Here is a 27,917-nt window from a genome sequence, read left to right as displayed (position 1 = left end):
TTACCATTTCAGGGCATTTGTCTACAAATATTCTCCAGTTCTACAAGTTATCCCAAGACCTACTCCTCCATCTCATTATCTTGAATATTTTATTATTACAAGTCAGTTTGATATCTGCACCCACAACAGCTATTCTGAAGATTGTCTTTATCTCACTGATATCTGCAAAGTTATCTTAACTAACTTGTGTTTCAAAGGACAGACAGCTAAACACTATCATTGTTGTGCACTGGTAATAACTCTAACATTAAATATAGTATTTTCTTTATTTGGATAGTTTTCTAATCTCATAGAATCCATAATATTATGTGACAGACTGATGTCCTTATTATGCACTTCACACTTCTTGACCCAATGGCCATAAGAGGAGAGGTGATCATTATTTAATAGGCTTTGTTGGTAGCATCACTATTAAATATAAGAAGTATTTTCTTTATCAGGATAGTTTTCTATTCTCAATATACATGTAAAACTGGCTGATGATGATGATGTAAGGTAGCCAAGCATTTCCACACATCTTAACCTGTAGGCCACACAAACAGAAGAGGAAAGATGACTATTACTGTACCTCATTGCACAGCAAAACCAATAAACCATGCCAGAGCCAGACAGTAGAGCTGGTAAACCCCCACTACACCATGATAAACTTATCCCCTTCCCTGCTGCTAACTCAAAGATGCTGATCAAATTGAACGCAGTGGATCCTCATACGAAAGGTGTTTCTAGGTTCATCAACAGAACTACATTCTGTGGTGCCGTGGGAGTTCCTGAAGGCATACTAGTGTCATCCATTATTAGCAGCTGAGGTAGACTGATGAGGTTGTTGCCAGGTGTCTTTTTGGATTGAGTATTCAATGTCAGCATATAAGACGGACAGATGAGGACATGCTACCAGGTCTTTTTGGATCACATGTTCCAGCAAACAGGCTGCATGACACTCTTTAGTTTGCTCAGAGCCTGATGTGCTGCATAAGTGGCAAGTGAGCAATTGTTTGCTTGCATTCACTGTCCTCATGGAGCTGATAGATTTTTTGAATATTTTGTTCTCGTATATAATACAGATGCAACCATTTGTAATAAGTACTTGAGCATACCATGTTTTCTAGAATACTTGGACTCTTTCTTAATTCATTCTCATACTTATTGTAGTTTTTTTCTAAAGATGAAGCATCTGCTGTTTGTCACTTTAAATATCTAAATTCTTATCTTTGCTAGCCCTCTTTGAAGGTAATAACAGCTTGGTGTACATATAAAATTATACTTTTAGTTATATCTAACATTAGTATATTTTACAGCAGCAATTGTCCATAATGTATTATCTGAAACTTCTGAGGTTAGGAAGACAAGGCTAATAATTGCATGTAATAATTCTGCTTACAAAGTTGGAACACAACACTGGTCAGACAAACATCAGACAAAATTTCAAACACACCAGTTCTCTTGGAACAAGTTGAGGCTGAGGCAATAGTGTGTGTGTGCTTAGCAGTGCCACAAGTTGTTCTAAAAGTGCCAGGAGCAGCAGCAGCATCAACCCAAACCTGCCATACAAACAATGAGGAGACAACCTTGGTGAGCACTGCTGACCCAAAGCATCTCTGCTGTCACAGAATGTACAAAGTTAAAAATTATATACAAAAAGATTAACTAGAACTATTTACCTTATTGTACATCAACAATAGTAGTAAATTTTGCCATAAACTAGCCGGTAATCAATATGGCCTAGAGCTGGAGTGGGAGTAGGAATTGGGAGGAGGAGGGTAGGAAGAGCTGGGAGGCACTTGATAGGAGGGCTGGTTGCTAGAGGAGGGAGCATTGGGGGCTGGGTAGTATGAGGAGGAGGAGGAGGTTGAGCCATGTGGTGGTGGGTAGTGGCTCTGGGGAGGTATAGTTTGTGTGGCGGGTGGAGTGGGATAGTGTGTGGCAGTGGAAGGCGGATGGTATGAGGATGGAGGGTGGGGAGTGGAGGAATAGTGAGTGGGAGGTGGCTGGGTGGTATAGTGAGGAGGTGGAGGAGGTGCAGTCTGAGAGGAGACAGGAGCAGGGGGAGTGTAATGCCTCTGTGGGGGCTGGTAGTTTGGTGGGGGTGCCTGTGGAGGAGGGGCCTGAGGTGGCGGTGGACCCTGTGTGGTGGAAGTTGGGTACTGGTAGGGGTAGCGTTGAGGTGCAGCAGGGGATGGGGTCTGCGATGTGCTTGGTGCTGTATAAGAGGCCGGATAGTTTGAGTATTGATAAGGGTACTGGTAAGACTGGGTGGGTGCTGGAGCTTCTGTCTTAACTGGCGATGACTTTACTTCCTCCTTCTTCATCTTCTTGGCTGGTGGGGGGCCAGTGGGTGTCTGAGGGGGTGTGGTGGGTCTCCTTGGTATAGCAGCCTTTGTGATGGCAGACGCCTCAGAGGAGCTGCCGCCAGACTCTGAGCGGTTTGGTGAATACAAGTCAAGCACCTGATGGCAGATGTCTGGCAGGAGGGGGACAGCATCATTCACTGGCCTTACTTAAACACATGCACACACACACACGAAGATAAATACAACAAACTTTTAAAAGACAGGACATCATAAACTTGACCCAATCCTAGGTAGCAACACAGCAAACCTTAGAATAAAAACACTGGATATGATGAGTCCTTTTCTTGAGGATCATACACTCAGTTTATAAGGCCCATGTATGAAAGTTTAATTCCCTCAAAACTGTGTGGTCAAACTTATGTTCTTATGTATACTCACCTTCAAGGAGCTCCATAGAGATGCCTTCCACATACATGTCCCACCAACGCTGATGTTTAGGCTGCCTTCCTGTCCAGTCCGTTACCTCAAATTTGCTTAGCTTGCCAGCGAGGTACATGAGGGCAATGGCAATGATCTCCGGCTCCCACTGCAGACACAGTGTTGTGCAAAGACTGCCAAGAGAGATGTAGGTGAGGTGGATGTCATGCTGGTAGCAGAGAGTGGCAGTGAGGGAGGCACAAAACATTACTAAGGCCAATGTTCTCAAGTGTTAGCAGGAGGAAAATATTGATTTATTGGTTTCCTGTCGCTGAAGGATGTGAAAGAGATGCAAGATGATTAGATTAACACGGTGAGTGCTAATTCTTGATAAATGGAAAAGATTAGAAATAGTTAAAAGAATAACAATGACCTTCAATGCACATATGATAGGAAAATTGAAGTGGCCGATAATAATAATAATAATAATAATAATAATAATAATAATAATAATAATAATAATAATAATAATAATGTGTTGGGCAATTATTACACAAATAGAGGAACACTATAATGCACGAGGAACTAAATTTTGATGAACATGGTAAGCAGATACATTACAACACTACAATTACTTGAACAATTTAATGGGCCTCAGTATAATCTATTGAGAGCTTGGTGGACTTACCTGTCATTAACGAAGGTCCAGGCCATTTGTACCATGTTGGGCAGCTTCTTCTTGTCACCTGAGAATTAGGGCCAGATAATGTCAAGGCAAAAACAGGGACATAGGAAAAAATTCAAGGTAATAAGACCACCCTTCACAAATCAGTGCCTCCAAATTCAAAATGACAAATTGAAAGACTGATAAAATAGTTAGTTTCTTGTCACCTGAGAACAAGGACCAGTTACAAGTAGTATTAGGGTGAAAAGAGGGACACTGGAAAAATTTAGGGTAATAAGACTGACCTTCACAAATCAGTGGTTAGAAATTCAAGATGAGACTTAGCACATTATTGCCACAACTTGAGTTACTGACTAAAAACCTAAGGGAGAAGTGAACATTTGGCAGACAGTGATTGGGAAACAATAATAATCATGCAAGTGTTTTGTCAATTCTAGAAATGATTAGATAAAATAAGATTGAAAAATAATTAACCAGATCTGCAGTGTATGGAAATAGAGGGATAAAATGATGAAATTACAAACAGAAAAACAGAAAAAATTAGCCAAACCTAATAATGTAAATGAGAAAGAGAGGAGAGAGTAAAAACATGAACTGAACCAAAAGTGAGGTAAAGACATCAAAATAAATGGAGAGAGAGAGAGAGAGAGAGAGAGAGAGAGAGAGAGAGAGAGAGAGAGAAACTGGTAAAAGCCAAAGCTTTTTCTTCACCTTCTGCCACCACCACCAAGCCTTGCCCCCTCAACACCTGCCCAAAGAAACACCTTGACAACTCACCTTTGAGGCACTTGGCATACTTGAGCAGGTAAGTGTATGGGTGCTCCACAATGAAATCAAACTTAATGGTCTGCAGCAGAATCCTTTCCAGTGTCATTACCTGGAAACCAGAGGCATGTGTCACTACTAAAGGCAGGCATTGTTTAATATGAGCTACAATACATGATCGGCAAAAGACAGACTGGATGGATGTCGTTTTTAGGAGTTTAGATAATGAATTTGCACCATACAGACTGACAATGGTAGATAGGTTATGAGTAATGTTTAGTATTGCTTTTAGGAGTTTACATAGAGAATTCACGTCACATAAACTGGCAACATTTGGTGAGTAATGAGCGAAGGTGTATGTGTAGCTTCTAATCTGAATACACTTCAGCAAGCCAGAGACCATGAAAACAACACTTGTGGGGCAAAAAGAGAAGAATAACACAAGATTAAGGGTGATGAATTTCAAGACAACACTATAACAAAAGATTAATGAAATGAGTGTGAAGAGAAGACTAGTGGACACCCAAAAGCCTCCCCTGGGTATGGTTACCTGGGTTTTGCCTCCTATGCTTGGATACCCAGGCTGGTGAAAGGGAAAACTGTGCCATACCCACCCAAACACAATAGCCCATTTTGAGAGACACTTTGCTCTCTCACCATGACTATTTTCAAAGACCACAGAGAATTAGTCGTGTTCTCAAAAGTGTTTCTCCCATTAATAATGTTCTGGGACTGAAAGCCCCGACAGACACTTGCTCTCTCACCACGACTATTTTTCAAAGACCACAGATAATTAGTCATGTTCTCAAGAGTGTTTCTCCTGTTAATAATTTAGAAAACTTGATAACCTCTCACTGGAACCATAAAAACACTCTTAATGAACATCTGTAACTTCAACAAAAGCCTTTTGAAAGTAGTGGAGGTGGAGCAAAGGAGTATTTCAGAGTATGGTCCAGTGATCTCCCCTGTCTGAAGTGAAGCAAAGGATAGACCAATACTGCTAGTTAGGACACTGCTTACCTCTTCCCTGGGATCAGTACCAAACTCTGCCCACGTGACTTCATCCATCAGGCTCTTGGCAGTCTTCATGATGTCCTTGCACTTCTTGGGCGTCTCCTCCACCTTGCCTGCCAGAAAGAGGCAGCAGCAAGCCGTCACCTGCAACACATCAAGGAAAATAAGGAAACTTTGAAGAAGAATATCATATCTACTGGACAACTTTATGACATCATCACTGTTACAGATCACGTCATTTCTTCAACAGTGAAGTGATTTCTTGCATTCTGTCTTTTATCAGTTTGTAGGAAAACAGAATTACATACATATACCAAGACTGTCCCCACAAAAAAGTGGTAGCCAAGACAGGGCACACAACTTTTATACCCACACTTACTCACACACTCTCTCAGCTCCTTGGCCTCTGATGGAGAAGAGAAAGTACTCCTGCCTTCAATGTACAGGGAAATATGCAGTATTCTGAGGCTTCTACTGACTTCTCTTAGTCACTTTTCATACCACAAGGGATACAACAACTGGTACTTTTCAACATTATTCCCATTTATGGAAAACATGGAAGAAGAATGTAATATCTACTGGACAACTTATGAGCTTGTCAGTATCACAGATCATGTCATTTCTCTGGCAATGAAATGGATTCTTGCCTTTTATCAATTTCTGGGGAAACAGCCTATTGAAAAATACATATGCAGTCTCCTGAAGCTTCTATATATATATTTCCATTGGCCACTTTGAAGGGATATGACAACTGGTACCTACTCTTCCAGAACTTGAAAAATTAACTTAGAAAGAACCACTAAGAGAAAAAGATTCATCAACACAGGAGAGAGAGAGAGAGAGAGAGAGAGAGAGACTTAACAAAAATACACCTACAAGCAAAACTAGTCAGGAATAGGAGTGAGGAAGAGAGAAACTCAACAGTAACATAGCTAAGCGAAACTAGTTGGAAATAAACTCATCCCATAGCACCTGTATCTCTTCACCTCCACCTCCAACATACAAATCAAACACCAGCAATGACAGGAAGCACCACCACTCACATGTCTGGGGAAGGACTGGAAGGCGTGCACCATGTAGAACCGGTGGAAGTAGACGACACCAGTGGCCATTGTCTCATAGCGTAAGCCCATCTTGTTGCCCACCTGCAGGATGAAGCGAGCACCCTCCCGCCGGTACTGCACCTCCTGCTCCACACTCATGCCCTTCACAATGCTCGGCGTGTGGCGCAGCTGTCGTTTCTCGTAGTACCATCCGGAACGCTGCGAAGAACATGGTATTCAGTAGCGTGTCAAGTGACTGTGCTACTCTTGTGTTTGTGGCAATGTGTGTAGATTGTCTGACCAGCCCCCTTTTTTTTTATGTAAAAGGGGCACCAGCCAAGGGTAACAGAGCTAAGAAAAAAAAAAAAAAAAAAAAAAAAACAGTCCATTGAGATGCCAGTGTGTGTGTGTGTGTGTGTGTGTGTGTGTGTGAGAGAGAGAGAGAGAGAGTTAAGAAGTATAATGAGGTAGCACAGATCTACAGGTTTGCCAGTCTTGTGTTGGTGAAGATATAATGCACTGATAATAAGGACTGAGTTATGTACCTTATGCAGAGTATTTTAACCCTCTGACTGCTATTTGACACATCTTTCCGTAATTACCAATCATTCTTAGACATCTTTACTCGCTCTACAGCCACCTCCAATCTTTAAACTGGGTAGAAATTGCAAACTGTATTATGTCTTTAATCTTCTTTCTTGTAGATGGTTATAAAGATCTCATGCATTACTTCTGGTGCTATTATTGTTTTGTATCGCAGTGAAAGGGTTAAATAGGGTTAAATGAATCTAGTGAAATTTAAATAAATCTAGTACCATTGAAAGTTTTGTGTAGGTTAATAATGATAAGGAGTAAGAGAAAATTGGGTCTAATCCACAAAGTTATACAGAACAGGAGTAAAGAATGCTATCAATTACCTGAGGGGCATATTTGGGGTATCATAGAAGTAACCTTAGCCTTAAAATTTACTTCTGGGCAAAAATGTGACGCTTCTTTAACCATGAGCTACACAACGAAAGGGGTTAACAATTAATAAAGACTGTATCTATGGTCCTATACCTAACCCAGCCTTCAGATGGAAACGCTCCTGTTATTTCAGTATCATTCCACATCTGTGTAAATAAGAGTGCGCCATCGCATTAACTGACCAGTCCAATTTCAACCTCATCCCCGGCTGTGAGTAGCGAGGCGGGGCGAGGCTGTGATGACACCGGCCCAGTCTTCCTGTGTGTACCCTTATTTTAACACCCCTACCTCCCTCACTGCACGCCCCTTCCTCCAGGCCCCCCGCTCACCGCCCACCCTCGCCCTGCACTGCCTCTTCGCCTACCTTGGTCATCGTGGACGCCTGCAGGAGACGGAAATATGGAAATCTGGGATGTTTGTTGATGTTAACACACACAAGGTTAGTTACGCACTACGAGCCCAATCCTACACGGAAAATAAATGTAATTTTCCGAACTCATCCAGCTTCTTATGCTGATTGTATGGTTTTATAATGCATTTATGTTTTTATCAGGTATGATTAAGGGATAAATAAAAATAAATAAATAATATAAATAACGAATTTATTTTTCCACGAAAACGGCACACCTAAATGTTGGATTAAGAATTGTAAGACTCTTTAAATGGTTTATATCGTTCGAAAAAAAAAAAGTATACCGTAAAAATAAGTACAAGTAACACAAACACAGCGAAGGAGTGCCGAAGTGGGCGGCGGCAGTAGCAGCAGCAGGCGGTGTAACAACAACACATCTCGGCGGCGACTTGTGGCTCCTGGTGATAGTGAATTGTGATTGCCCCTTATTCCAGTGCCGCCCTTGGTGCCGCCTCTGGTGCCAGCCGCTCTGCAAGGACATGGGCAAGTGGGCCAAGTACAGCAAGCGGTACAAGAAGGAGTGGGAGAAGGAGGCCAACCTAAAGGAGTGGATCGTGGCTGTGGAGGGCGATGATTCCAAGGCAGCATGTAGGTTTTGCAACAACAGACTGCGTGCCCACCACTCCGACCTCGTCACGCATGCCACCACCGTCAAGCACAAGAGGAACGCCGGCCAGGGCACCGTGGTGAAGAGGGAGGCAGGAAAGGGCAAGAGGTGTGGGCGAGGAGGCCCCAAACAGGAGGCCGTAACGGTGACGGCGCTGCTCGGTGCGTCCCCCCCCCCCCCAGTCATGCAAATGTTGAGCTAGAATCCACTACATCTGCTCCTCTTAACTCTCAGTGTAAATGTGGGAGTCAAGTGCGAAGTATGTTAAGTATTAGGGTGGGAAAACTTCTTCGTATGTACTTATACACGAACGTAGCAATTTGTATCCCTAGTTTCCAGCTACTTAGTATTATTACAAGAGTCATAACGCTGTGTCTCCTGCACACATGTACTGGGGCCTTTGTGAATGAGTGTGTGCGGTGGAAGTGTGGGACGCAGGTGTGTGTATGTGTGTGTGGTGATGACGACTTCCCCTTTGCTACTGGGAATGTGGCGAGCCCCCAGAGCACTTGATGACCACAAGGACTTCATTGTAGCTGTACCTTATAGCTCAGCATCTTGTAGTGCAAAAATTGTCATCTCCACCCTCACCACTCTCTCTTCCACCTTCTCTGCCTCTCATCTTCACCACCTGAGTCTCTATGCTGTACACTACAGATGGCAACAATGACCACATCACAAACATCATGTGGAGTTGTAGCAAACACTGGTGATTGAGTGGATGAAGTGGCGGCATCACAGAATTATAACAATGCACTCAACTCATCCCTGCTGCCAGCTGTAATGCCGGCACCAAATGACTGGATAAAGAACCATATTCTCCATTATAAAACACTCGAGAAATTAATCTGTTATGAATAAGGGAGATGGACGTGACCAAGGTTAGGTTTGTGCCTGGATCTGGCAGGCCCTAGACTGTAAGGCACCTCATGGCCACCCCTACATTGTTGTTTCTGTGTCCTGCCACACAGCGCAACTCTCATACTCATCTCTTGGACTGAGCTGCCTTGCCTCAAAATAGATTGCCACTTAAAGAAAAGTAGCGAGACTTTTGTGAGCTGTCCTTGTGAGAATTAGCACCAGGTTTATTTTCACAGTTATAAGAAAACAGCATACTTGTATGATGTAATTGAAGGATTAACTCTTATCAAGTACAGTCAGTTTCACATCTAAGTTTTAAGAGATCAAGGAAGCGCCTCAATTTTTAACTTATCTCAAATGAATCTGTTGTGTTGCAGATACGAAGGATAGGATAGAGTCAACTGTCTTCGAGGCCAAAATTTGTCCTGACGAGGTGGTGAATCCAGCCAGTTTGGGGTTCATCGGCAGCGGCAACATTGCTCAGGCGCTGCTCACCACGTTCCTCAAGGAAGGTGTGTGTTGTGTGTTGTGGTGTGTGGGTGGAGGAGGTGCAGGATGTGGATGTAGATAGAGCACTTCATTATGTTTTATAGTAGAAGTGAATATGGAAATAGGTTTAAATTCAAGACATGTTCATCATTATCACTCATCATCAGTATGTGTCATATACCTGTAAGTCCTTTTCCACTTGCTGTTAATGATCTACATTAAAGACCAGAAAGGAAGTGTGGCTTAATTTACATGTCACGACTTCTGGCCAGTGACATTTACCTATTAAAATCCCTTGAGTTGACATGTTGCTTTAGTTAAAATTAAGAGTAGGAAGGCTGCTTCATCAAGTAGGGAGTCATCTGTGTGGGTAAAGTTTTCAGATGCAGGTGTAGTGGTGCACAGTCATTCCTTGTTATCCCCAGTGGTTAGATAACAAACACACCCGTGGATAAGGAAAATTCATGGAAAATTAGTGCCCCCCTTAAAACACCATGAGCCCCGAAAAACTACTTGTACATAGTTACGAACATTTGATTTATCTGTTAAAAAGAAAAATAGAGAAATAAGCATTGAACACTGGTAGGTCGCCTTTCATTGCCTCCTCTCTTAATTTGAATTTGTGTTTGGCAGCAATTCCTATAAAAGTGAAACTGTGATTAATAAGAGATAACTGTATGTTTCAGTACATTTTTCTCCCTTTATTTTTCATGGTATTCATTCTGACAGTGTTCTGATGCTACTTGTCTCATAACGATTCCTGTGTGTGTGTTTGTGGCAGGTTTGGTGGACCCTCACCTCATCATTGCCAGTGCACCGTCAGACAGCAACCTTGCCAAACTGCGCACTCTGGGGGTGAGGACCACACACGACAACAGTGAGTGCTTGCATTCTGTTTGTACAGGCTGTTACCTTTATTCATTCACTTATTTAATTGCCCAAATTATTATTTAAACTGTCTAAGCTGTGCGGCTGATCTCCGTGAAGTGAAGGAAAGAGTAGTGTCTCTTCTCCATCGGGGGCCAAAGGGCTGAGAGAAAGTGTGTGTATGTGAGTGTGTGTTAAAGTTGTGTGCCTTGTCTTGACTAGGTGCCTGTTTGGTTGAGACAGCCTAGGTATATGTAGGTATGTATGCATTATTTAAAATATTGATTTATTTGTTTATATGTTTTTAAATAACTTAGTAAGGGAGATTAGATATCAATAGATCCTTGGCTCCTTCTATATCTGCACTAGCTATGGGTAGAAGAGATACGGACAAACAGTGGAAGGCCTGTCTGTTAATCCCTCTTTCCAGAAGTGTCCAGAAAAGGAGCAGTATTGATTAATTAATTCACATTGTAAAATTAGAAATGTAAAAAAAGTATATATATGTAGGCCCACATTTCTTATGAAGGCAGAGTATTCATCCTGACATACCATCAAGATGAATGCTCTGCCTGGCCCTTTGTCAGGACACCAGATGGCCAATAGAACACCTGTGTCACTAGCCTCACTACAGGCAGGCACCAGCACTAACCCCCGATGCTCCAACAGATGAGGTGGTGCGCAGCAGTGACCTGGTGTTTGTGTGTGTGAAGCCTGACCTCCTTAGTGAAGTATTGGCTGACCTGCTGCCCCTTGAGGATGAGCACAGCCCTCTTTTTGTGTCCGTGGTGGCAGGAGTGTCCCTTGCAACTCTGGAGGAGGTGTGTGAGCTTCCCTTATGTTCTTGTTCCTATGTGTGCTTTGTGTTTTGGAGAGGCATCACTGTAAGTCAAGCATGCTGTGTTTATTGCCATGCTGATCCATCCATGTTTTGGCCCACAGATGCTGAGCAGCGTGGTGGAAAACCCTCGTGTAGTGCGCTCCATGCCCAACACTCCCTCTGCTGTGAGCCAGGGATGCTGCTGTGAGTACCCTGTGCTTTCTGCCTCACTCACCCCTTGTCTGTTCCTTTACTCCCTGACTGTAATGTATTCCTTCTCCCTTCCTCTGTGTCTGTCCACTTGGAAAGGGATGCTACAGGGGTGTCGTTGTGAGTACTCTGTACCTACTGCCTCACTCACTACCTTGCCTGTTCCTCTACTTTCTCTCTTTCTGACTGTAATGTATTCTCCCTTCCTTCCTCCATCTCTCTCTACGTGGAAAGGGATATTGTCATGCATATTTGTAACGATAAACTCTCATTACCCTCACCACTTTTCTTTGTAAGCATCTATCTTTCCTGTATCTCTATTACTTGGATTCTGTATGTCTTGTAAGTCTTTCCAGAGTCCTTTTCAATACAGAATATAGCTGCAAATTTGTAAGGCATGCTTGAAGGCAAAATAATAGTGCTCAAGCAAGGCCACCACAGGATTGGGTGTGGCCAGTCTGCCCTGAAGCCTTAGCATATTTATATCTTTGCACTGTATATACTGAAAATCCTATCAGTTTTTATACTGATATACAAATCATTATCATTCATGTTCTCAGATTTTTTTTTATCAACAAAATGGCTTGCAGGTGACAAAACCATGGGCAGTGCCTGAAGGAGGGGCAGAGGTGCACTGTGTATGATGGCAACAAGGATCTTTGTCAAATAGGAGCATATTTTGAGTTTTATTGGAAAAAATATTGATGGTATGGTTACAAATACCGTGAGCCACGTGTTGATGATCAGTTCAAAGCTCAAACTGAATACCAAACTTTTAAATTTATTACCATGTGACCCACTGCAGATGTGACTCGTAAATAAACCTGTATGCACATGGCTGAAACTTCACATTTGGGAATGGAATTTCTGAGCACATAGCATGACATGCTATGACTGGGACTGCTACATGTAAACCTGATGGCTTCTTGCAGCTTCCCTTATGTTTTTATGACACAGTTGGGTTTGGGTTGTCTCCGCAGTGTTCACCAGGGGGACACACACCTCGCCCTCGGACGCCGAGGTGATGAGGTCCATGCTGGGCTCCATGGGCACCTGTGACGAGATCCCTGAGTACCACATGGACGCTGCTTGTGGGGTGGCCTGCTCGGGTCCAGCCTTTGTAAGTTGTGCACTGTGGCAGCGTCTGGTCATAGTATCAGTGTCATGTGTGTGCTCTGTAATGTGCATTGTTATTTGATGCAGAAGAACATATAAATGTTGTAAATTAAGAAAGCATGCTGCATTATAAACAATAGTGTGTGCTGAGGTGGCTAGCCCCTATTCCCATTCCAATACCTCCTTTCTATGACTTGAACTCTTTCAGCAGGGAGGTTTTAAGACACTTATCCTTCAACTTTAGATGATACTTTTAACCTTTCCTCTGGGATTGGCTCTCTCTCTCTCTCTCTCTCTCTCTCTCTCTCTCTCTCTCTCTCTCTCTCTCTCTCTCTCTCTCTCTCTCTCTCTCTCTCTCTCTCTCTCTCTCTCTCTCTCTCTCTCTCTCTCTCTCCTCCACTCCTTTTTTTGTTGGCCTTGCCCCTCTTACATATAAAAAATAAATGAAGAAAGCTTAGCTAAGAATGTGTACAGATATTTGTGGTTCCAGATGTACATGGCCATTGAGGCGCTGGCAGACGGTGGTGTGAAGATGGGCCTCCCCAGACAACTGTCACAGACACTGGCGGCCCAGATGGTGAGCCTTGACCTGCATGTGTGGGATTGCTTTTATGAATGTGTTTGTGTATATTTATCCAGTATTTCCCCTTTGCCAACCCAATAGCAGGCAAAGTTGTCATTGAGCTAATGAGTGGTGTGTGTGTATGTGATATTTAGTCCATAGGTGAAAGGTGGAGCTACCATGATGCTGGGAACAGGTACTACAGAGACTGGTGATGTTAGGATGATGGGGTGCAGGAGAGTGTGAGGGTAGATGACCAGCTTTAAGCACATAGATTCAGGCCTACACATGGCAGTCTTTGTATGAAACATGCTTACCTGTTTCCATCTATCATCCCTATCCATAAATTTGTCTCATCTTTTAAAGCTCTCTAATGAAAGTAACAAGTGTACTGAATACAATATAACCCACAAGTGAATGTAAGTCTTACGCAGGTGAAGGGAGCGGCCACCATGGTGCTGGAGACAGGCAAGCACCCCGGCCAGCTGAAGGATGAGGTGTGTTCTTCCAGCACAGCCACCATCACTGCCCTCCACATACTTGAGCGTCATGCCTTCAGGTACACTCTTGTCATTGTTTCTCTCCTTGGGTGCCTTGCTTTAATTATTCCTCCCCAGGTTTGTTGTTCCTCCAGCAGCGTAGAGTCACATCTTCACCATCTTTTAACACCACAGCGATCCATCTCTTCAAACTTTACTTTCACTATTCACTATTTTAATTCGGTACTGTACAATTGATCATATTTTTTTGTTTTCTCTCTCATCCTTCATTCACATATACCTGTTAATTTATTATGTTCTTACAGATTGTTTTTTGCACAAATGCTATTTTTAACTTTTTATATAATTATTTTTACCAGCAGTAGTTAAGTTTTACTTTGTCTCTTTTGTGCTCTCAGCACCCAGAATAATCTGACCTGGGCTTCCCAAGGTTACTGTTATTGGTGTGAAATCTCAGCCCCCTGGCCACGAGTGGTGCACGCTCTCACCCTAGTGAAATGATGTCCTTACAGAAATGCCCTGATGTCAGCAGTGGAAGTCTCAACGACCAAAGGCACAGAGCTTGGCAAGAAGGTGTGAGTGAAGCTGCTGTCTGCCCCTCGCGGGTGGTCTTGCTACACTTACTGCCTTGTGGGTACGTGAAAGGTTATTTTGGAGGATTTTAGGATTCCATAACTAGAAATAAGATCATTGATCATGTTTGCCTTTTATCCATGACTGATTGCTTGAAATCTCAGACACTCTGTCCCCTGCTACATTCAGGAGTCCCACATAATGCTCAGATTATCTCCTTCCTACACCATCTTTCTCAGTCAGTGTCATACAGTCCTTTGTTCTCATGCTCAGTTCCTCCTCAAACTTTCCCTTTGTATCCTCTTTAGCCTAAAAAGATCCTTATTCACCCGGAAACACAAACAACTCTCCATTTCATTACTGCTTTCTGTGCATCACACACATAGATATGTGAAATTATTAGGAAGGCCCTCTTGTAAGGGAGAGTGAATTATTATCAGGTGACAAAGGCTGATGTATGCAGATATGGAGCCTTTTAAAAAAATGTTGAATTAAGAATGATAAAACAGGAGGATATTAAGTGGGAGAGCTTGGTAAAGGAAAGCTTTCTTCTTTTGATGCTGTTACATAATTTTTATTGAGCATTTATTGAAATTTTAATGCCCATTTATTCAGAAGATAAAGTGAATTTGTAACCCCATAAAAAAAAAAATAGGCTGTGATGTGGCGTGGAATGATTCCATTGCAACTTAATGCTAATAGTATATCACAAAATAGCACCATTTGTTGTTGAATATTTATTAATAATGACTTATGGAAAGTGTAACCTTAAGAACATATTAACACATAGGTAGTAAGTTGCCCCCACAAGTGACACAGCTACTTCATATTGGCTCTGTTTTGTGAAGGTTTTTGAAGGCCAAGTTTGAGGCTTGCAGCGCCCGCCTGGACAGCCTCATCTGTCCTGATGCCGGGTCACGACCAAAATACTTAACCTTAATCTCCTGGCCCACCTCCAGACCCAGAGCACTTGGGTGATGCACCTGCAGAGGAGGAAATACTAAATAGTGGTCACACTACAGTTTACTCATGTACCTTCCCTTCATGTGGGGAAAATAGTAACTTACCTATTGCCTCACTGGGACTGGCAGATGTGAGGTGTAGTGGTGATGACCTATTACCTCACTGGGACTGGCAGTTGTAAGGTGTAGTGGTGACTGTAGTAGCCTTGCATGACAATCTCAAGAGTGAGCCATCAATTATATATTTTTTTTAAAGTTTTTGAGCTGATCAAAGGAGAGAGAGTATTATTGTGATTTTGACATGTAGAGATCAAAGAAAAGTGATTGGTCAAGATACTTGATTTGGATGCAAGAGGCTTCAGGCTTAGAAGACCTTAAAAAGAGATAGATGGACAGTGTTGTTAAAGCCTTCCATGTCAATGAAGCTGTGATGAATGATTGCACAAGATACGATTTAATGAAGAGCAGCTGTGAACGTATAAATGGGACAAAGCCTCCCTGTATGGGAGGCATGCTTGCTTCTGGTCCAGTTAGGTGATCAGGTCACCTAGGTTAGGTGATCAGATGTCAGTTATGGTGCAGCAGGAGTTAACCAGTCAAGATGTCAGGTCCTGGTGCAGAGAGACTGTAGTTTGCTATGTGCACACACACACACACACACACACACACACAGGCATTCAATGAGACAAAATCTTCATCCCTCAGCCTCAAGAGAGAGAATGTACAGCTGTTCTGTAGACTAACTGTGCTGATTAAAATTTAAAATAACTAACTTTTCAAGGAGATAAAGGGATTTTACCCAGGCAGACAAACCAGTCACTCGATCAGTCTCAAAAAGTGTATGAAGGATGCCAAACACCTACAGAATAGTTTAGTTGCCAGTTATGTCACATAGTCCATAGTCAGTTGTACTCGAGAACCACTTGGGTACAGCAGATGGTATAAAACCAGTCGTGCCTTTATCACTTACGTTCCTTTCAAACACCATTACCTTGATCTTCTTCACATTCACATATAACTTCTGCCTTTTTGCACACACTATCAAATGCATCAGCTTTGTTGGTCACTCATGTTTCCATGTCCCCTCTCATACTTCACATACACAGCCTAAACAACCACATCTGTCTCCCTATTTAATCTTTACATTCTCAGTTAAGATATAGCGAGTAAAATTATCCTTGAACCAGAAAATTAAGGCATTAATAAGTTTTGTTGCATTGTAGTAGTGCTTAACCTTGTCACTACTACTTGGCTCATCTTTCATTAATCATTAACCACTCTGAGACATTTCTTGTTCTGCAGCCACATCCAAACATCATACTGGCAAGAGACTGCAAAATCCCTTTCTCTATTGTATATGCTTAAAAGGATTTCATATATAATGTTTATAATGTTAAGAATTGTTCATGGTGAGTAGACGAAGACCATCACTCCCTTAATGTAACCTGTACCCTACTAATGTTCTCTCACCTTCCTTGTGTCCAGCTGAGAGTTGTGGAGCAGGACAGGGTTCATGGTGGAGTAGAGGGTGACCATGACTCCCTGTGGCCGCAGCTCCACCACAGATGCAGTGTATACACCCCCAAACTCCAAGTTTGGCTCATGATCACTCAGCAGCTCCTGGAGGTTCTCTCGGGCTTCCTCCATCGCTGCAGGGTTTGGCGCAAATACTGACAGCACGTTGTCCCCCTCCCATGACAGCTGTGGGGACAGAGTAACCTCAGGTGTGTGTGTGTGTGTGTGTGTGTGTGTGTGTGTGTGTGTAATCTACTTGGTCATGACCATTAACTGTTACCCTCCTGGAAAGAGCTCAGTGCTCATAGAGACTGATCTATGGGTGAGGCTGAGACCTAATACACACCACCTCCTTCCTAAGATGGTGGTGGTGACTGCTTAGTGTTGGTGACAAATTACTAGCAACCCAGGTGGCACTTGAACCTGTGCCTGCTGGGAACATTCTCCACTGAGCTACATTTCAGTGTGTGTGTGTGTATGAAAGACTGATAAATAAATTTTTGTTGTTCAAGTTGTGTGATTACAATTTTTGGGTTTCTGCTGAGGCAGAGTAAAGATGGGAAAATTGTGATACAGTTTTGTAATAAAGTGTTTTTCTGTATTTATATTCATGCTTGGAGTTTACTTCCCTTTGGTGTAGTCAGGGACTCTACTGGACTCATGAGCTAATGAAAAGTGCCATGATTAATTTGTAGACAGGATTTAATTTAATCTGCCATTTTAAATCTGCTTGGTGACAAACAACTAAATACAAACCTTGTCTTTAGTAGATATAAATCCCAACGTGTACAATAACTTTGTTCATCCAAGTAAACTGACACACACTCACCCTTCTGTAAATTGACTCTCTCACTCTCCTGCACTCTGTATACTGACATACACACTCACCCACCTGCAAACTGACATACTCTTGCCCACCTCCACTTGCAAAAACTGATACATTCACCCACCTGCACTCCTGTAAACTGATGCACACACTCACCCACCTGTAAACTGACACACACACACACACACACACACACACACACACACACACACACACACACACACACACACACTCACTCACCTGCACTCCTGTCTCTGCCTGTATCCTCCTCATGTGGATGCCTCCGGGACCCATCACCCGACTCCTCTTGTGGGCAGGCACATCCACCTTCTCCAGCACAGGCATGATGTCCTTGTTGGGGCGTGGCTGGGACAGGGTGTCTTCCATGATGGTTAGGATGATGCTCTTGGCTTCTGTGGATTTCTGTACTGCCTCCATCACCACCTTGAGGGGAATACCAGCTACCTTCATGTCTGCCTGCAGTGCTGTGATGCCCTTAGAAGTGCCAGCAAGTTTAAAGTCCATGTCCCCCATGTAGTCCTCAATGCCCTGAGAGAGAGGGAGAGGTAGGTACAGTGTGGTTGTCTGTGCTGTCATCTCATATTCTTTGGGTGAGTGCCAAACCAAAGCTGAAGAGGGTGGCAGTGAAATGGTTGGCAATCAGTCTGCAATATCTTTAGGCCACCCAATATAAGAAGTAAAAATATGTAATGATTATTAATCAGTAATTGATAAAAAAATTTAAAAAACTGTAAGAACACAAGTCATGAGCCATAAACCTTTCTCAGCCTCTGGACACATCCTGCCATATTCAATGCAGGATCAGCTGACCAGTAACCACTCCCCTGCCTCATGCCCACTGTATACACAACAGCTGATTGGTGCACTCATAAAGTTCTTGTCACTTCCTAAATTTTTAGATTTAAAATAACTTCTATCACCTCATCAATCAGCCTTTCCCTGAGGCAATTTTTAAATATATTAAGAAAAAAACAGTAAAGCTATTAAAGTATTAATCCTTCAGAAAAATTGTAAACACATTAACATATCTTGTGTATGGAAAGTTATCCATGTGACCACTTCTCAAACTGCTGCTGAGTGCCAAAAGAATATCCACATGCTTCCTGCCAACCCTTCTTTAGTCACCATCACAGGAACAATACCTGACATGTTAAACCATAACAGTGACCTTCCCTTGTATAATCCCATGTCTCCAGGACTCACCAAGATGTCTGTCATCAGTTTATAATCCACCAGACTGCCAGTGTTATCGTAGCGTGTCACCAGTCCAATTGCAACTCCTGCTGCTGGTGCCACGAGGTTCACTCCTGCATCCATGAGAGCTAGGCTGCCCCCACACACTGATGCCATGGAAGACGAGCCTGGGGAGACACACAGGCAGAGCACGGTGAATAGAGGCTGGGGAAACTATGTGTACAGTAAATATACACATATCTGACTACATCAAGAGATAAAGTTCTCATTTCTTTTCCACAAACAGGAGCATTTCAAGACACTTATCCTCTAGTTTCTATGATGCTTCTGACCTTTCTTTTTGGACTGGCACTTTCAGTGGGTCTTTTAGTGCTCTTTTTTTGTTGTCCTTGGCCAGTGACTCTCTTATAAGTAATCCACAGATCTTAGCACCAAAGAAGTAACAGAAAAACACACGGGAATCTCAGGAGCACCCACGCATCACCCACCATTGGACTCAAGCACAGTGGATGTCAGGAGTATGGCAAAGGGGAAGCTTGGTGGTAGGAGAGGCCGGAGTGCTTTCTCTGCCAGGGCGCCGTGACCCACCTCCCGTCGGGACAGTGGGCCACCACGGGACACCTCATTGGTCGCGAAGGAAGGGAATGTGTAGTGAAGGATGAAGTTCCGGTCTCGGTGTCCTCTGGAAAAGACGTCAGAATGGATAATGAAGAAGAAAGTGAGGAGTGAAAGTAGGAAAACACATTAGAGCAAATAATGAAGAAGAAAGTGAGGGGTGAAAGTAGGAAAACACATGAGAATGAATACTGAAGAAGAAAGTGAGGAATGAAGGTATTGAGTGGTGAGGCATGAAGGTAGCAGTGGCATCCTAACCTGAAGAGATCCATGACTCAAGTCCAATGCAACACTGACTTGTCCTCTGTATACTTATTTTCTAATGTAACCTAAGTGTGCAGTGGTCACTTCTTCCTCAACTACAATCTCACTAACATTCCTCCACCTGGATGGGAATGTTGAGAGGGACAATTTCAAGTCGTCTCTGGGCACTGCAATCAACAGTCCAAAACAAGACCTTGCAATGCACACTATGACATGGTTAATTCAATGGAGTAAATCAATGCATTCTCTAATAACTCTTCAGGGAAGGAGCCCAAAAAAGATGTCATGTCCCACTAGATGAAACATTTTTGACATATCTTTACTTAATTACTAAACACACTAAGACATCTTTTCTTGTTCCACTGCCACCTCCAAACATTGTACTGCCTAGAAATTGTAACATCCAGGTCTTTTATTCCATTCTTTCTTGTAGATGCTTATAAAGACTATGCATTGCTTCTAGTGCTGTGAATTGCTGCAAAAATCTTTCCTCACACACACACACACACACACACACACACACACACACACACACACTGGAATATGCAGCTGTAGTGTGGTTGCCCTACAAGAAAAGGATATAAGGAAGTTGGAGAAAGTTCAGAGAGCAGCAACAAAGATGGTACCAATTATCAGGGACTTGTCATATGAAGCAAGATTGGCAAGGTTCCATCCATCAATGCAGGAAAAAAGGAGAGAAAGGGGAGACTTGATTACAATATATATAAAGTGTATGAGGTGGAGGAGGTGGACCAGAGTGACTTGATGGGTTGGGATACACAAGATTCTAGAGAACAGGACATGGAAAAAGGCTGAAGAAGAGTGCTTGTAGAAGAGATGTCAAAAAGTACAATTTCCCATATACGAGTAGAAGTATAGATGTATGGAACAGTCTAGATAAGGAGATAGTAAATGCAAAAAGTATGCATGGATTCAAGGCTAAGTTGGATATTAAAAGATATGGAGATGGAACAGCACCAACATACCTCTTGTAACATAAAGCACAACTAGATAAATACACACAAACATATACACTGCAAGTTACATCAATTACCTGCAGCCGTCACACCCCACACGTGCATCATTCCCTCACATCACACACACAAGCTTGTCTCACCCTGTCGCCTCTAGTAGAGGATCCAGCTTGGGCATGTTTTCAGGTGCATCAAAGGCAACTGTACACTGCACCTGGGTCTGGCCGCGCTGGAACAAAGAGGAGCCGTGCAGGGGGCGAAACAAATCCACGTTGCAGGAGATGGGCCGCAGTTCATCCAATGTACGACCATCACACCTGCATGAAAAGAAAGGAATGCCATGAAACTCTTTTCAGTTGTTTTGAGGCATCATATAAACTTATCTCTATTTCTTTCTCTCTGTTAACTTAATGTTGCATCAGTGAAATTAATGCCATGAAGCTCTTACCACTTGTTTTCAGGCATCATATAAACCTGGATGAAAAGATATTGGTGCCATGGAATCTACCACTTGTTTTAAGGTATCATAAACTGAGAGATGAGATAGAAAATGTACATAAAAAGGTATATATATATATATATATATATATATATATATATATATATATATATATATATATATATATATATATATATATATATATATAAAGCTGATATAAAAGTACTGCACAGAAAGGTTGAGAGTACCATGGATATGTCAACATAATTTGTTATGTGTGGAATCAAATACATACACTAAATTTAGCTTCATTCTTAGCAGATCACATTCAAAGATAGACAGATACCTGGATCAATCTTGCTGTATTAAGACTCCATTAGCCTTCCTAGCCATGCTGTAAGGAGTGAGGTGCCAGTCTGACAATAGTACCTCCAATGGGGAAGCAGGACACTTACCCTCCAACTTTGAATGATTCTTTTGACCTTTTAGCAACCAGCACCTCAGTAGGCCTTTTTTTCCTTCTTTTTGTTCCTCTAGGCCAGTGCCCCTAATACATACACCTGAGAAACGTCCTTCCCTCACCTGGTTTCCTGGTCCAGCAGTAACTCCCTAAAGACCCTACGAGTGACCTGCGAGAAGGCCAGGTGGGTGGTGTGTGGGTCTGCAGGGCCACCTTCCTCCATCACCTTCTGGGTCACATCTTGCCGCAGTGTATTGACGGCCTCATCGCGTGACACCTTGTCATGGGAGAAGTCGGTGAAAATGCTCCTTAGACGAGTCTCACTTAGCACGCTGAGGATGAAGGATGGTTGATTACTTATCTTGTATACTTTATTGTTATGGAAGTTTAATTGTCTGTGTTCCTTCAAGCTTCCTTTCTATTCTTTCGTCTTCCTTTTCCTTTCCATGTTTTGTCTTTCACACTTTTCTCCTCTTCTTATTCTCTTGTTCATCACTTTCTCTTCATCAAAAGCACACTTTCATGCAGATGCAAAACTCAAGGAAAGAGAGATGCAATGGAGTAAGCCATACATAAAACTAACTTTGAGAAATAGAAAGAAAATACAAAAAATAAGAGGTATAAATTAGAAGGTCCTCTCTTGTTACTATGATGAAGTTTCAATTGAATCACACACACATTCTGAACCCACAAAAAGAGATCAGTGGGATGAGATATCAGCTGAATTTCACACACACACACACACACAGTGAATCCACAACAAGAGAGAGCAGAGGGATGGCTCTGAGCAATGTTATTTACCTCACTGCCTGCAGGACTTCTTGAGGGACTGTTATGACGTTAGTGAAGGAGCGCTTGGGCTTGCCTGCATCCTTGGCCAGCTGCTGTATTGCCCTCACCACATGCTGGCACTCCTTCGTTCCCACCTTGATGGCCTTCATGAGATCCTGCTGGAGTACGTTGTCACCTCCACCCTCCAGCATTACTGTGACGAAAAATGGGGAATGGACTTCAATACTGGTGGCAGATGAGAAGAGGGACATGTGCACACCTCACTTCCATCCCTAATGTGGTCCTCTCTCACCTTCACACAACAACAGCAGCAGTCATCAGTAGTTAACATCATATTTTTAACCCAACATTTTTTATAAATCAAATTAAGTTCAATATCCTCAGTACAATGTACATTTTCAGTGTCACTGCTGCAGGGGCACTGGCCAAGGGTAACAAAGTGTGAAAAAAAGCCCACCAAGAGTACTAGTCCCAAAAGAGAATAAAAAAATTAATAATAATAATAATAATAATAATAATAATAATAATAATAATAATATATATATATATATATATATATATATATATATATATATATATATATATATATATATATATATATATATATATATATATATATATATATATATATATATATATATAATTTTATTATTATTACACCTACCAATGAGCTTGTGGTCAGCTGCTGTCACAATCAGATTCAAGGAGCTCTTGGTGAGTTCCCTGCGTGTTGGCTGCACAATCACCTCCCCATCAATGAGTCCAACACGCACTGCCCCCACTGGCCCCTCCCATGGGATGTCCGAGACTGCCAGGGCTGCCGAGGCTGTAAGCAAGATGTGTTTTGTGATGTTATTGGTTGGAGTGTGTCATCCTTTTATCATACAAAAGGTTTTCTCCTATATCAATATAATAAAGCAGAATGCTCAGGAAAATGAAAATCATTTACAAACCTGAATTATATACAATATGCAAAAATTATTCAACTTAAAAATGTACACTTTAATCTTTAAAATATATGACACATAAGAATGCAAAACTGGTGAATAGGAACAAGCGAAATGCACAGCCCCACTGCACAGCATCCTCATTGGCACACCTGCATTGATACTGACGACATCTGGATCATACAGCCCATCCACTGCCATCAACTGACAGGAGAGCTGTGTGTCTCCATGGAACCCCTCTGGGAACAGCGGCCTCACTGAGCGGTCTGAGAACAAAAGTGGTGCCAAGGATTATAAATAAAGTAAATGAGTTGCTGCTATAAGGTGACAAACTTATGCAGCAATACTGTGATGCATGATGCAACAAGTGTGTAGACTAGAGGCTATGATAGGTACCCTACTATGTGAACTATACTACTTTGCAAAATATTGCAATTTTCATATTTTTAATCTCCAAAATTATGAGTAGGGTGGAAACAACATTACTGCCCACCAATGAAACACCACATAGCAATGCCATGACAAGGAAAGTTAGTATTATGGCTCAAACAAAAGCACGGCTGGGTTCCAAGTTGAGCCTCAGTGCCTCGCCTGAACACTTAGCTTCAGCTTGCCCATTACAACAGTTTATCATAATATAACCAGAAAGCAAAAGTCCTCTAATGTAGTAAACAAGGCAGGTTGTTTGCAGGTTTTATGGGAATAGTCTATTAATTTCGAGATGATCACTTTTATTTCTGGACAAAAATTATGCTTTTTCTAAATTGTGATCAACATAATGAAGGGATTAGCAATGAAATTAACTCTTTCACTGTGATATGCAACACCCCACAGCATCAAAAGCAACAAAATCTTAATAAAAGTCAACAAGAAAGAAAAAAAGGGAATTAAATGAATTCAGCAAGCTTTAGTCAGCATAATGCTAAGAGATGGCTATGGTAAGAAGGAAGATCTCAGAATGGTCAGTAATCAGGAAAGACCACACGGAATCACAGGGAAAGTGTTAATGAAATTAATTCATCTAAACCTGACCTAACTTAACCTAACCCACTTCTCAGATGGAAACACTACTTTTTTTTTCAATATCATCCCAGCTTCCCCCTATTATACTCTGTACTCAATTACATAAAGCATTTCAAGAAAGCAGTCAGACTCCACAGCTCCCAGTGACTCACCAATCACTCTTCCGGTGAGGATCTCCTTGTCTGTAGGTGCCATCTCCCGACGCAAGTAGTTTGATGGGATGCGTCCAGCTGCTGCATACTTCTGCCTGTAGTCAACAGTGAGGGGCATGAACCCGGGAGAGGGGCCAGGCCGAGGCTTGCTGACAGCTGTGATGAGCACTGAGGTGTTCCCAAGAGTGGCCACAGCTGCACCATCGGCCATGCGGGCATAACCACCAGACTCCAGACATAGTGTGCGCCTGCAGGGATTATAACACAACTTGGTATCCTGAGTAAGAGGGTCCTCTAGTTACTAAGGAGTTCCATTCCTATGCCATGTTATAAAATTATTTTTGGTGTAGGTCTGGACCAGCCTCAGTAAGCATCTATACCTCAAGGTTACTTATCTAACCTAATCTAAACTACAGGATTGGGTCTATGGAATTTTTTGGGGAAGTGCCCATGTCTATGTCAATATGGATTTCCCACAAAGTCTAGAGATAAAGTTTCTTAAAATCTGGTAAGGTATGCAAAAATCACATTCCCAAAACTGTAGAGTATGATGGTGTAAATCTAAAATAATACCCGAAAAAGAATGTCTTTTCCGTAGAGTTTTCTCGAAGGCCAAACTTCACTCATTTTTGTGTTCCCAACTAAAAGCCCACGTTCCCACCAGGTCTCCCAAGTTTGTTGGAACTTGGGAGGGATGACAAAAGAATACATAAAGAGAAGCTACTGGAAAGGTTTACCGCCCCTACTATACTTTAAATTCAAACATGGAAGGCATTTCATAATTACATCATCAGTATTACATAATGGTAGATGAAAACAAGCAACATCAACACAGTAGTGACGCGGAATGGTTACATCACAGTGTGGCGGCAGACATCACTATGCACGTACCAACAAGCATAAGGTACTGTTACCCAACACAAGCCACTGCTAGCTACCGGCTTAGTGATTCTCGAAACTCACCCATTAGAGAACTCTGCCTTGACATCTACTTTATCACAGAGGAAGGCCCTCGTGGACAGCCTCCGCCTTGTGTGCTGCGTCCTTAAGATACTCCATGAGCGGCACAGGCGGCGGAGGACAGTCATGGTAGGCCGCTAGACACGAGGAGCGGCGGCCCTTGTCTTGTTTACATCAGCTGGCCTTGGCTGGCTTCCCGCACCGTGATCTTGAGCTCCATAGTACAGCTGACGCTCACTGGCTGAAATGCTTTGCTCTTTCATCACGACTACTTTAAAAAGCCATAAAGGTGATTGGTAGGGCATTCGAATGAGTAGAATACTTGTTCCAACTAGCCAAAAACTCCTTCAAAACTCCTTCATTAACAGAAAATGTCAAAACCTTTCAAGATCTAACTCCCCTCGTGATTTCTGGCATCTAGCCAAAAATATCTCCAATAACTTTGCTTCTTCTTCTTTCCCTCCTCTATTTCAACCAGATGGCACCACTGCTATCACATCTATTTCTAAAGCTGAACTCTTCGCTCAAACCTTTGCTAAAAACCCTACCTTGGACGATTCTGGGCTTGTTCCTCCCTCTCCTCCACCCTCTGACTACTTCATGCCACGTATTAAAATTCTTCGCAATGATGTTTTCCATGCCCTCGCTGGCCTAAACCCTCGGAAGGCTTATGGACTTGATGGGGTCCCTCCTATTGTTCTCCGAAACTGTGCCTCCGTGCTTGCACCTTGCCTAGTCAAACTCTTTCAGCTCTGTCTGTCAACATCTACCTTTCCTTCTTGCTGGAAGTTTGCCTAAAAAGGGTGACCGTTCTAATCCCTTAAACTACCGTCCTATTGCTTTAATTTCCTGCCTATCTAAAGTTTTTTAATCTATCCTCAACTGGAAGATTCTTAAACATCTATCACTTCACAACCTTCTATCTGATCGCCAGTATGGGTTCCGTCAAGGCCGCTCTACTGGTGATCTTCTGGCTTTCCTTACTGAGTCTTGGTCATCCTCTTTTAGAGATTTTGGTGAAACTTTTGCTGTTGCCTTGGACATATCAAAAGCTTTTGATAGAGTCTGGCACAAAGCTTTCATTTCCAAACTACCCTCCTACGGTTTCTATCCTTCTTTCTGTAACTTCATCTGAAGTTTCCTTTCTGACCGTTCTATTGCTGCTGTGGTAGACGGTCACTGTTCTTCTCCTAAATCTATTAACAGTGGTGTTCCTCAGGGTTCTGTCCTGTCACTCACTCTCTTTTTATTATTCATTAATGATCTTCTAAACCAAACTTCTTGTCCTATCCACTCCTACGCTGATGATACCACCCTGCACTTTTCCACGTCTTTTCATAGACGTCCAACCCTTCAGGACCAGGAGGTAAACATATCACGCAGGGAAGCCACAGAACGCTTGACTTCTGATCTTTCTAAAATTTCTGATTGGGGCAGAGCAAACTTGGTATTGTTCAATGCCTCAAAAACTCAATTCCTCCATCTATCAACTCGACACAACCTTCCAGACAACTATCCCCTCTTCTTCAATGACACTCAACTGTCCCCCTCTTCTACACTGAACATCGTCGGTCTGTCCTTTACTTATAATCTGAACTGGAAACTTCACATCTCATCTCTAGCTAAAACAGCTCCTATGAAGTTAGGTGTTCTGAGACGTCTCCGCCAGTTTTTCTCACTCCCCTCCCTCTAGCTGCTAACTCTGTACAAGGGCCTTATCCGTCCATGTATGGAGTATGCTTCACATGTCTGGGGAGGTTCCACTCATACTGCTCTTCTAGACAGGGTGGAATCAAAAGCTTTTCGTCTCATCAACTCCTCTCCTCTAACTGACTGTCTTCAGCCTCTCTCTCACCGCCGCAATGTTGCATATCTAGCTGTCTTCTACCGCTATTTTCATGCTAACTGCTCTTCTGATCTTGCTAACTGCATGCCTCCCCTCCTTCCGCGGCCTCGCTGCACAAGACTTTCTTCTTTCTCTCACCCCTATTCTGTCCACCTCTCTAACGCAAGAGTTAACCAGTATTCTCAATCATTCATCCCTTTCTCTGGTAAACTCTGGAACTCCCTGCCTGCTTCTGTATTTCCACCAGCGTTGCCAGATTGTTTTGGCCATATTATCGTACTACACAGGTTGAAATTATTGTACTTCTAGTAAAATTATCGTACATATGTAATTATTCCAAATATTATGCAAAACTGCCACTTTCCAAATACAGCAGAATTTAGGTTTTATATATATATATATATATATATATATATATATATATATATATATATATATATATATATATATATATATATATATATATATATATATATATATATATATATATATATATATATATATATATATATACACAAGTACAATAATTTCAACCTGTGTAGTACGATAATATGGCCAAAACAATCTGGCAACGCTGGCAAGCAGCGTTCGGCACCTCACATAAGTTCGTCAGAGTGCATGCAGCTACCACGTGACGCAGGCAGGAAGGGGCGTGGAATCCTTTATGTAGCTTCATCTTCCTTCTCCACAAGAAAGAAGACAGCTGGTATCTTCCCTGAGCAAGTAGGTGTG

General features: G+C 42.3%; 4 protein-coding genes across 10 annotated transcripts in view; 2 read left to right on the top strand and 2 right to left on the bottom strand.

The window, feature by feature from the left end:
• Positions 1 to 1,349: 1,349 nt before the first annotated feature.
• On the bottom strand, positions 1,350 to 7,690 carry LOC135092255 (cyclin-K-like). 2 transcript variants are annotated; one of them, XM_063990640.1, is made up of 7 exons: positions 7,543 to 7,690; positions 6,213 to 6,431; positions 5,176 to 5,313; positions 4,168 to 4,267; positions 3,394 to 3,451; positions 2,727 to 2,899; positions 1,350 to 2,458 (listed from the first exon to the last, which is right to left on the bottom strand). In XM_063990640.1, the coding sequence occupies exons 1-7, from the start codon at positions 7,549 to 7,551 to the stop codon at positions 1,710 to 1,712; spliced, it is 1,446 nt and encodes a 481-aa protein (XP_063846710.1). In that variant the 5' UTR covers positions 7,552 to 7,690; the 3' UTR covers positions 1,350 to 1,709. The 2 variants fall into 2 exon arrangements, with proteins under 2 accessions (XP_063846710.1, XP_063846711.1); XM_063990641.1 differs by lacking the exon at positions 7,543 to 7,690 and adding an exon at positions 7,361 to 7,486.
• Positions 7,691 to 7,908: 218 nt separating this feature from the next.
• On the top strand, positions 7,909 to 17,283 carry LOC135092257 (pyrroline-5-carboxylate reductase 3-like). Its single transcript, XM_063990672.1, has 10 exons — positions 7,909 to 8,358; positions 9,436 to 9,570; positions 10,329 to 10,424; positions 11,084 to 11,235; positions 11,357 to 11,438; positions 12,425 to 12,564; positions 13,051 to 13,137; positions 13,557 to 13,681; positions 14,135 to 14,256; positions 16,643 to 17,283. The coding sequence occupies exons 1-9, from the start codon at positions 8,070 to 8,072 to the stop codon at positions 14,199 to 14,201; spliced, it is 1,173 nt and encodes a 390-aa protein (XP_063846742.1). The 5' UTR covers positions 7,909 to 8,069; the 3' UTR covers positions 14,202 to 14,256; positions 16,643 to 17,283.
• Positions 14,741 to 25,570, bottom strand: LOC135092254 (polyribonucleotide nucleotidyltransferase 1, mitochondrial-like). 3 transcript variants are annotated; one of them, XR_010262798.1, is made up of 13 exons: positions 25,343 to 25,570; positions 24,380 to 24,627; positions 23,357 to 23,470; positions 22,922 to 23,083; positions 22,267 to 22,450; positions 21,588 to 21,797; positions 20,710 to 20,883; positions 19,202 to 19,395; positions 18,723 to 18,880; positions 17,739 to 18,047; positions 16,628 to 16,858; positions 15,263 to 15,421; positions 15,047 to 15,178 (listed from the first exon to the last, which is right to left on the bottom strand). XR_010262798.1 is itself a non-coding variant. In XM_063990638.1 (12 exons), the coding sequence occupies exons 1-12, from the start codon at positions 25,465 to 25,467 to the stop codon at positions 15,020 to 15,022; spliced, it is 2,268 nt and encodes a 755-aa protein (XP_063846708.1). In that variant the 5' UTR covers positions 25,468 to 25,570; the 3' UTR covers positions 14,741 to 15,019. The 3 variants fall into 3 exon arrangements, 2 of the variants coding, with proteins under 2 accessions (XP_063846708.1, XP_063846709.1); XM_063990638.1 differs by lacking the exon at positions 15,263 to 15,421 and having other exon boundaries at positions 14,741 to 15,178; XM_063990639.1 differs by lacking the exons at positions 15,047 to 15,178; positions 15,263 to 15,421 and adding an exon at positions 15,436 to 15,768.
• Positions 25,571 to 27,756: 2,186 nt separating this feature from the next.
• LOC135092252 (probable methyltransferase-like protein 25) overlaps positions 27,757 to 27,917 on the top strand; it is an 85,181-nt gene continuing 85,020 nt past the window's right edge. The window contains exon 1 of one of the 4 annotated variants that reach the window (XM_063990632.1): positions 27,757 to 27,912. The gene's annotated coding sequence lies outside the window, so the exon portion shown is untranslated. The remainder of the gene's footprint in view (positions 27,913 to 27,917) is intronic. The other 3 variants (XM_063990633.1, XM_063990635.1, XM_063990634.1) reach the window with 3 other exon arrangements.

This window comes from Scylla paramamosain, chromosome 39, assembly GCF_035594125.1.
Source record: "Scylla paramamosain isolate STU-SP2022 chromosome 39, ASM3559412v1, whole genome shotgun sequence".
NCBI lineage: Eukaryota > Metazoa > Arthropoda > Malacostraca > Decapoda > Portunidae > Scylla > Scylla paramamosain.
Note: the sequence above shows the minus strand (reverse complement) of the source record. Positions and strands in the feature narration are given on the sequence as shown.